The sequence below is a fragment of the Pinus tabuliformis genome, chromosome X, assembly GCF_031772625.1.
Source record: "Pinus tabuliformis cultivar Carrire ecotype Pingquan chromosome X, CPIR1, whole genome shotgun sequence".
NCBI classification, from domain to species: domain Eukaryota; kingdom Viridiplantae; phylum Streptophyta; class Pinopsida; order Pinales; family Pinaceae; genus Pinus; species Pinus tabuliformis.
In genome coordinates, this window is record NC_142308.1 from 1,121,047,017 (window position 1) to 1,121,057,044 (window position 10,028).

The 10,028-nt window shown below is 37.7% G+C and overlaps 2 protein-coding genes across 2 annotated transcripts in view; one reads left to right on the plus strand and one right to left on the minus strand.

Moving 5' to 3' along the window:
* Nucleotides 1-2,955, plus strand: part of RLP4 (receptor like protein 4) — a 196,648-nt gene extending 193,693 nt beyond the window's left edge. Inside the window, exons 9-10 of the mRNA XM_089453211.1 lie at nucleotides 2,191-2,372; nucleotides 2,508-2,955. Coding sequence (XP_089309337.1) covers nucleotides 2,191-2,372; nucleotides 2,508-2,629 — 304 coding nt within the window. The 3' untranslated portion in view covers nucleotides 2,630-2,955. The remainder of the gene's footprint in view (nucleotides 1-2,190; nucleotides 2,373-2,507) is intronic.
* Nucleotides 2,956-7,346: 4,391 nt separating this feature from the next.
* On the minus strand, nucleotides 7,347-7,772 carry LOC149143761 (secreted RxLR effector protein 161-like). The gene has a single exon (XM_089451935.1). The coding sequence runs from the start codon at nucleotides 7,770-7,772 to the stop codon at nucleotides 7,347-7,349; it is 426 nt and encodes a 141-aa protein (XP_089308061.1).
* Between the last annotated feature and the right edge of the window lie 2,256 nt (nucleotides 7,773-10,028).

A 10,028-nucleotide genomic window follows, 5' to 3' on the forward strand; every position in this document is an offset into this window, starting at 1 on the left:
AATGCCTAGCAAAAATCAATGTAGGGAAAACTAGTCTTCATAGTAGCAAATGTGAAAGAAGCCAGGAAGAGGCTAGCGTAAGGAAAAACAAAAGAAGTTGATGGGCTTCAAGCACAGTGCTTCAAATGGGGACAAGAATTCTTTAGCCAACATAGAGGGTTTCCCCAAATGGGGCACAACAAGCCTTATCTTGCCCATTTTTAGAGGAGAAAAATGAGCTGAGAAACCACAAAACCATTATGATAGACCCGATATTCACCAAGTTCATGGGGGAATCATGGAAAGAAAAATCAACAAGTGCGGGGGAGAGAGATGAAGAACCAAACGCCATGAACTTTACAGTCGTACACTACCATAGATTATTGTCTCACTTTAAGTCACTTGATAGAGAAAACATAAGATATGAAAAGTGAACCATTTTGCTTCTTTGTGGACCTCAAAAAGGATTTTCAGAGCAAAATATAGTGAGAGAGGCTCAGAGAAATGGATGTCCCAAGTGAGGGGACAGAAATGGTACAAAAGTTCTATAAGTGCATGCTAAAATCAGATCAATAACAGCTTAGTAGAGAGTGTTAGCAGTGATGTAGGAATTAAACAAGGCTGCCCTGTCACACCAACAAGTTAGAAGAATGAATAGATAAGGAGAGAAGGGATAAACATAACAAGTATTTTAATAAAAATACTTTTAGATACAGATTATGTAAAATCTTTGCAACTAGAACATTATGCAACTGATAGGAATACTTGATTGGCATTGGGAAACTTTCGTGTGAAGGAGGGGATGAATGTGAACACAAGACTAAAGTGGTGATATTTTTAGTAAAGACAACCAAATCGGATCCAAACTGCTTTCAGAAATGAGCATCAAGAGATAAACTCTAGAATCTAAACACTTAAGGCTAGAGTTCAATGAGAACTTAAATTGGGACATGTTCACAAGAAAGAGACTTCATGGAGGATGGAAAACAAGCTTCCTAAGTCAGAACATATGCAGGTAAAAAGAGGTTTGGGAATGGGGTATGCTAAGCTTCCTCTTCTAGGCACTTATAACACCGACACTTTATATGGGTGTGAGATATGGGGGTCAAGTACATCTAGAAATAGACTGAATTAGATTGACAAGGTGCATAAACACTGACAAGCTTCCTTAATGTTAAGCACTTCACATGAGATACTTCTGGCACGAACAAGTTAATGCCTAATAGAGCTTGAGGCAGTAAGGAAACTGATATTATACAGACAAAAGAAATCACAGCCATGGAAAGCAAACAGGAAGACTTCAAAAAGAAAAAAAATACATGGAGCTTGCAGTGTAAGCAGTGGTGCAACGGTTGGGACATGGTGAAAGAAAGATGCCTAATCCACAGGAAAGAACTGAAAAATCACATACAAGAGTGTTACAGAAAGGTAAGTTGAAAAGAAACCCTATAGGAAGCAACAACGTAACACAAACAACTTCAACTCGGAGGGAGAAACTGGAATTTAGGATTACATGAAACCTAACCCCTATAGGAAGCAACAACATAACACAAACAACTTCAACTCAAAGGGAGAAACTGGAATTTAGGATACCTTGCAACCTAACGTGCTATGGAGAAAAACAAGTTTTAGCCCAAATAAGAACTGGCTTACACAGATTCAGATTTGAAATAGGGAGATAGGAATAACACAAGGAGGACATATCAGCTGTGTGGAAAAGGACATTATGAAGCATAGAACCATATCAGGAAGGGGGCAAAATTATGGAACCATAGTCAGGGGATAACATTCCAAGAGGACCATGTAGAAGACACAACAAAGGAAACCTTTAGTACGATAAAAATCAAATACAAGGTACTGAAAATCAATGCCATTGGGTTAAGAATCTTACTGCTAGAGAGGAGGTGGTCAAATCCAAATGAGTAGTCCAAAACTTCTTTGTAGCACACTATCATTTTTGTGTCCTTGCATTTATTTCCTCTTTCATTTTTATAATACGTTGTTGCATCAGATTTAAAAATTTTCATGCCATGAGTTAGTTGGTCTCATGTATGTTTTAAGAAAATTCAAATGCTCTCTCTCTCTGTGTACCCTGTTCATGATTAGAGCCAGGTCACTTAGTGGCATCTAGGAGTGTTAGAGCCTGGCACTGGAACATTTGGGGAGAAGTCAAGATGGCTACTAATGAACTTACATTATACTCGTCTGCAGCTTTTCAGAAAATGCAGGCCTTTGTGGTGTTCCTGGCTTACCATCATGCAATAATCATTTGACAGCGGGAGGTAAAGCTGGGGTTGCAGTTGGAGTTATAATCGGAAGTCTCCTGTTACTTCTTTGTGGGACTTGCTTTTGGAAAAGAAGGCAAAACATTCTTCGGGCACAGAGACTTGCTTGTAAGTTACTTTATACATTGTCACAAATTCTAGTTATTTAGTACATCCATTTATTTTCTCTCTTAGTTCTCTATTTAATGTTCTATCATAAACTTCATATTATTTAAATATGATACTATATAATTTTTTTTACAGTGCGGGAAGCTCCATATGCAAAAGCTAGGACTCACTTTGTGAGGGATGTGCAAATGTCAAGACCAAACGTTCATGAACATTTTCGGGCTTATACAGATCCTGGGCCACCACTACTTACATAGCATCATTTTTGAGTGTATAGATTTATCATTATATTTGTTATAATCACGATTCTTGCAATATCAAGTTGTATTCCAAGAAAATGTTGTTGTACCTAGGAGGCAGCTTAAGAGCTTATTGTCAAAGTTGCCATTATTGATTTGCAGCGAAATGCTAAGGATAATTCATAAATAAGTCAATTCATTCTTGAACGAGGCAAAGTGATATTGGTGATTATTATGTCCATCACCTTTATCCATCTGTTCATAGTGTTTTCTTTTGCAGTCATTTTTTTATCAAATGGGCCGTTATGATTAGTGACTAAAACCAAGTATTTCCCAGGTAGAATTTTTCTTCAAGTTCTCCAATTATCGTTTAATTTCGTTCCTATTCGGTTTTATTTGTCCCTGACTTCTAAGAATAAGACTAGACGGTGACTAAACCTTAATTAAGAATAAAGTGGATTAAGTAAACATCGAGTAACAAAAAATAGAGACATTTTAAAAATTACTTTATTGCAGTAATAAGAACAGCATTTTTGATAAGTGTTGCTTCTCATTTGCAACCATCTAAAACGGTTATCCAGGGAATGTGATTGGAAGATTGACATCCATCAAGTTTCAAAGCTTTGGGCCATGTTCATTTTGCTCGGTAATCCTATCATTTGTAGCCATAGATGAAATGCTTACAAGATTGGGCTATTGCCTCAATTTTAATTGTTCTAATGCTACAATGCTAAACTCTTACAACGTGAAGGTTATTGCATTAATTTGAGTTGTTTTATTATGTATTTGAAAAAATTAAATTTCATATTCATAAGAAAACAAATATGTTTGTCACGTAGTTTCAATGCATGTGTTTTGTCTATTATATGAGAAGGATAACCTGCTTGTTTGGAAATAGCCAGTTCATAGGCATAACCAATGCTATGGCTTTTACTTATATGTAGAAAAGGAAAAGAATCACACATCAAGACATAATCAGAAAGCCCTCTATGATTTGTATCATGTAAAAGACCTACATACTAGAGCCGCTGAGTGGAGTAGCGGGTTTAGGTGTGAGATTTTAGTATTAGTTGGCTTGGTTTAGATGGCTATTCACCATCAAGTTTGGGGTGTGGCAGGACGGAACTTAAAACATGCATTCCATGCATTTAACTAGTGTTACCAGAAATATGACTGAAAGGAAGGGAGGCATTTATGCTTGAAACACATTCCATGCTTTCAATTAGTTTTACCAAAAACATGGCCGAAAGGAAGGAGGAATTTACGCTTGAAACTATTGAAAATGAGGAATGATACTAGATATGATGTCTTTCATGGTTGTTTTTAATTGATGGACCAAAAATGGGTTCTTCAGAAATAACCACATTTCTACCTGTCATCTATTGCATGTTTCTGCCTTTGAGAAACAACCAACATAATTGGCACAAAAAATCATCGAAAAGAGAATGAAAATGTGGAAGAAACAAATCCTAAAAATCACCTACTTCAGGGTAAAACAACTTCATTTCATCCATCTTTTCTTGCAAGACTGAGTTGCTGATCTATAAAATCAAGGAGAAGCTTTACACTAAACACTATTGGAACCTGGTGGTTGGAGCATAGTATTTTGCATGGTGGAAGTCTTCGACTCTGCAGGTTTTTTTAATGCTTTACACAAAATTATATAGATTTTTGAATGCTGTGACATTAGGCTGGTTCTGAAATTGAACTTTTCGTTGTTGGGGTTTTTTAAGTTTTGTGATTTGTGTATTGTTTGCATTGTGAAATGTATTATTGTGGCAAAAAGATTAATAACGAAACAATCACAAATCGTGAGACCCTGCTGCAAACCAAGACAAATTAGTATCCAACCGAAAGAATATGTGGGAGCTAAACTTTTGAAGCTTGGCGCAATGCATAAATATTGATAGTGGGGGATCAGGTTGGACAATAGGATCAAATGATTGGATATTTATTGCAAGTTTAAAAATCAGGGTAAGTTGCACATGTGGTGGTACTTTAGTGGTGCTGGGTGAAGGTGTTGGAAAATCAAGGATATTATATTAGGGTTTTATTCTCCTTTCTTGATAATTACTTGCGAGTGTGTTGGCTTTTTTTTTTTTTGTCATATCTTTCATCAAACAATTATACATATATGAAGATCACAAAACAAGAGACATAAGATATAGGCACATGCAAGGGAAAAACTCCCTCGAGGGGAAAACTCTGTCAATATAATTCTTCTTTTCAATAGTATTCTTTGAGACTTTTCACCCTAGACCAAGACCAGAGTTTCCCACCACACCATGTCAGCCTCCAAGATCTTCGACTAGGCAACAACTTCTAGCAACATGCAGCGCACGGCAAAAACGAAACCCTAAGAGACTTGGATCTCCCAAACCAAACCACGAAATAGAGAAAGAGAGACACCAAAAGCTCAATTTTCTTCTTCTCTAAAGATTCCCTCAAACTTGCACTCCTTTTCTCCTTCCTACAGTAGACTTCACACTTCCCAACTCTTCTAGAGATATTGAATTGCTTGAGAGAGTGAGTGCTCCAAACGAATTTGACCTCCTTCAATATATAGGCTTCTTGTGGGTTGAATGGGGGTCTTTACGCCGACATGATGTGGAGAACACATAATTCATATTTGACTTGATACAAAACCCTTTTACATGATCCAAAAGCCCAAGAAGGGTCTCTTCGAATGTACAATGACTCTATAAGCTCAATATTAATCCTAGGAGTCCACAATGGGGACTTTGACTAATATAATGATGACCCAAGCATGAAACTCGTGCTTTAACAAGTCATTGTTACAATAACAAAAATTCTTTTCTTTATTCTTTTGACAAATACATTTACATAATGACTCAAGTGTTGAGAAATTTAGGGCAATTTAATAATTCGATTTCTCTTAACTATGATAACTGCTTGTGATATTCTTCTCTTATATTTTGCTTCTTATTATTAACATGTGTTATTATCATCAACCAGCGATCAAAACAAGAAGATCAATAATGCACAACTACAGAAGATATTGGCACCAAGCTAGGGAAAAAACCTCTCCAAATCGTGAGAGGAAAAACCCTTCAAACTCTTTCTTATAGAATCTTTATTGATGAATTCCAAGACCCAAACTTTGACTCAAGATTGCCTTCAACAGCAAAATGACAATACCTCCAAAATGTACCCAAACAAGTTGTTTCTTTTTGCAATTCCGGATAGCACAGTAGGTCTGCAATATCACTATGATAGTCAGCAAATGTAATCAAGGACAGGGTCACCTAGCCTTCCTATGCCTTTGCTTTCCTTGTAGATTGATTTCACATATCATGACCCTTTGTATTGAGCTTGGAACGAACCTCCTTGATGTCGAGAGAGTGATTGTCCTAGAACAACAAGGACGAATTTGCGAGCTTCAGTATACAATCAATATGTGCGAGGAGGGTTAGGGCTATTCTAGCCCTTCTATAACCTCGTTCTCCTTGCAAGCTTATTCTAGATAGCTTTCTCCTTCAGAACGCTTCAAGATCGAACCTTTAACCCAACAAGACAACCATACAAAGTGATGCCCTAGTTCAGATCTGAATGCTACACGTGTGAACAAACTTCTTGGAGAATACGGATGAGGGAACATACTTCCTCTTGGACTGCGACCCTTTCTCTTCGTTTATCCTTTCTTGTGTCAGTGAGATGAGTGTATTATGAGGAGGTATCAACGCTGCCTTTATATAGGTTTGTCTCCTCATCTCTAGGCCGATGTGATCCCTTGATTAAGCCGACATAATAGGAGGCTTCTAGAATTGTCCAAATAAATTATTTCAAGCAGCTTCTTTGCATTAATATGGTGGGTACATTTTGGAGTATTTCGTTGATGATCTAGGACATTTTGACTTACAACAATTACATTTACAAGTGTAACAATACATGATTGTCTTCATTTTATATAACTCAACCTAAGGCTCTCAATGGGAGCTACAACTAGACTAAGAAACTTCTTGAGCATGAAACCCATGACTCAAGCAACAATACAAATTTTTCTTGATACAAAAATTGCGTCATTGATATCATGAAGACCGAACCTAGTTACACTATTTTCAACACTCCCTCTTAACTAGGGAGGTATTCACATGGTACATGGACATTCTTAATACAAGAGTTCTCATAAGCAAAGAGTCAGATTAGTTATCCATTTGTTATAGCATCATTTCAACCAACATTGTTTCCATATAGCAAGGCCTTGACTAACAACTCTATCTCTCAAATAGATCAGAGCACAATGTTGGCGAGACTAATTACTTACATACACACTCGACACTGTCTCTCTTAGGGTCATACCTGCCCGGGTGTTTTCCGAGTATGCCCTACTAAGACTATTCTCATCTTGTGTTCCCAACCCTCAAGAATATCGATCCTCTTGCCCACTCTTATCTTGGATTACCTACCACATCCTCAGAGTGTCAGATGCTAGATGATAACTCAATCCTCCATTTCTTCTTCATTCTCGAAAGACAAAAATGTAGTGTCTATCTTTCTCGCTCAAATAGGGACGACATATCAACCAGACCAAGCTTGTCTCTAAAATACACAAGCTTCTTGTTCAGAAGTGATTTTGTTAATATGTTGACAATCTGCTCATCGGTGGGAACGTACTCCAGCTTCAGCACACCATCTTGCACCAATTTCCGAATACAATGATACTTGTTATTTATGTGCTTTGTCTTCCCATGAAACACTAGGTCCTCAGATAATCTTATACAATCGTATTATCACAATGAATAGTTGTAGGGGCCAATGGTCTTGCAAACATGTCAGATAACAATCTCCCCAACCAAACTGCTTCTCGCCTGACTTCACATGCTGCTACATACTTGGCTTCAGCACTGCTTAAGGCAACTGGCTCTTGCTTCCTACTCATCCAAGAGACCATCAAAGATCCTAGGCTGAAGCATCCTTCGGTAGTGCTTCTTCCATCCTTCTCGCTGCCTCCCCAATCAGAATCAATGAATCTTGTCAAAAGTACATCTTTTCCTTTCTCATATTTTAGGCAGTGATATATGGTTCCTCGCAAGTATCTTAGTGTATGCTTGGCTGCCACCCAATGATCATGACGGGGCTCCATCTGGAGCTGATTGAGAACATTCACTGCAAAACATATATCTAGCCAAGTATTTACCATGTACATCAAGGATCCAATGAATTGGCTATACCTTGTGGGATCCACCAGATTGGATTCAGAGTTTCTTAACAGTCTCAGGTTTGTAATCATAGAGTTGTCATAGGCTTGCACTCCATCATGCCAAACCTCTTGAGAATTTCAATTACATACTTCCCTTGACCCAAGTAAATCTCATTGGGTTCTTGCCATACTTCCAGTCCCAGATAATAGTGCATGGATCCCAGATCCTTCATATCGAATTCTGTAGTCAACTGTTTCTTGCATTCCTGAATACGTTCTTCTACACCTGTTAGTAGAAGATCATCTACATATAGTAAGATGATGACAGGTTCATCCTTTACCACTTTGATGTAGAGGTTGGGATCAACCGAACTTTTGATAAAGCCCAGTCTTTGCAGATAAGCATCCATCTTGGCATACCATGCTCTAGGTGCTTGCTTGAGGCCATATAAATCCTTTTTCAACCTGCAAACATAGCCTTATTTATCCTTGAATTTGAATCCCAAAGGTTTCTCAATGTAGACTTCTTCATCTATGGTGCCATTCAGAAATGTCGTCTTTACGTCCATTTGATGAAATTTCCATTTCATGGATGCTGCCAGAGAAATCAGTGAATGAATGGTTGTATATCTCGCTGTAGGAGCAAAGGTTTTTTCATGTTCAATTCCTTCTTCTTGAGAGAAACCTCTGGCCACAAACCTGGCTTTGTATTTGTCTATGCTCCCATCGCAGCATGCTTGATCTTGTAAATCCACTTCGAGGGTACCACAGATTTGTTTTCCGGTCTAGGAACAATTTCCCAAACACCATTCTTCATTATAGATTGGTATTCCTCATTCATCGCATACTTCCATTCAGAGTGCTTAGAAGCTTCTTCAAATGTGGATGGCTCATCTTCTATCAATTTTGACATGTAGGCTACATATCCATAGTACCTTTTACATTTCTTTCTTTCTCTAAATTTTCCACTTGCGTGGTGTCTTTAGCATCTTGAAGTGTGGAGGTCAACCAATTAGGTCTCTTCCTCTTTTCAGGGATAGTGATAGGTTCACTTGGACCTTCATCTTCTTGATGAGCATCTTCTTCTTCTTTATAGACTTCTTCCTCAAATATAGGAAGATCCTCTTCATTGGAATCAGATGAAATGTCTTTTGACTTCTTGAATGCAATATTCTCATCAAAGATTACATCTCGACTTACCTCTATTTAATGTCCTTCCTTGATGTAGATTCTGTAAGCCTTGGATGAATTACTATATCCCACAAATATTCCCTTGCTTGCTGGATCGAGCTTCTTTCTTTGATCCTTGGGAATGTGGATATACACCGGGCATCCAAATATTCGAAGATGGTCCACATTAGGTTTCTTTCTAGTGAAAGCTTCTTCGAGAGTTCGATTATTCAGAGACTTGTGGGGACTTTTATTTTGAATATAGACAACACTCTTCATTGCTTCTCCCCATAGGAATTTTGGTAGATCTTGGTCATGAAGCATTGCCTTGACACTTCCTTCTATGGCCCTATTCTTCCATTCAACTGCTCCATTTTGCTAAGGATTATATGGAACTATGAGATCCCTCTTAATCCCAGCCTCCTTGGAGAAGGCTATAAGCTCTTTAGAAGTGTATTCTCCATCGTTGTCAGATCTTAAAGTCTTGATCTTTCTTTCTGTGATATTTTCCACTTCAGCTTTGTATTCTTGAAATTTTGAAAAGACTTCATCTTTGGATTTAAGAAGGTAAACCCAAGTTTTCTTGGAGTGATCATCTTTGAAGGTGACATAGTATAAATGTCCTCCAAGAGATTTGGTCATGAGACCACAAACATCAGAGTGTATGAGATCAAGTATCTCTTGAGCACGAGATGTGCTATGTCCAAATGGTTTCTTTGCAATCTTGTCCAACGCACAACCCTTACATACACCTTCATGTTCTTCCTTGAGATTCGGGATTCCATTTACTATGGAATTTAGGGTTGGAAGAATTTTGTAGTGAAGGTGACCCAATCTTCTATGCCATAATTCACATGGACTAATTTCAATATGAACAAGTGCTTGATTTACAAGAGAAGCCAATCTATATAATCTGCCTTCTCGGACACCAATGGTTCTAGACTTTTCAATGCTTGAATCTTTAGCCCAAACAATTACCCTTCCATCTATAAAAGAAACTCTATCACCCTTTTCTTATAAAGATGAAATAGAAATAAGATTTTTGCACAGACGTGGAACATAAAGGATGTTGTTGAGATGAATGTT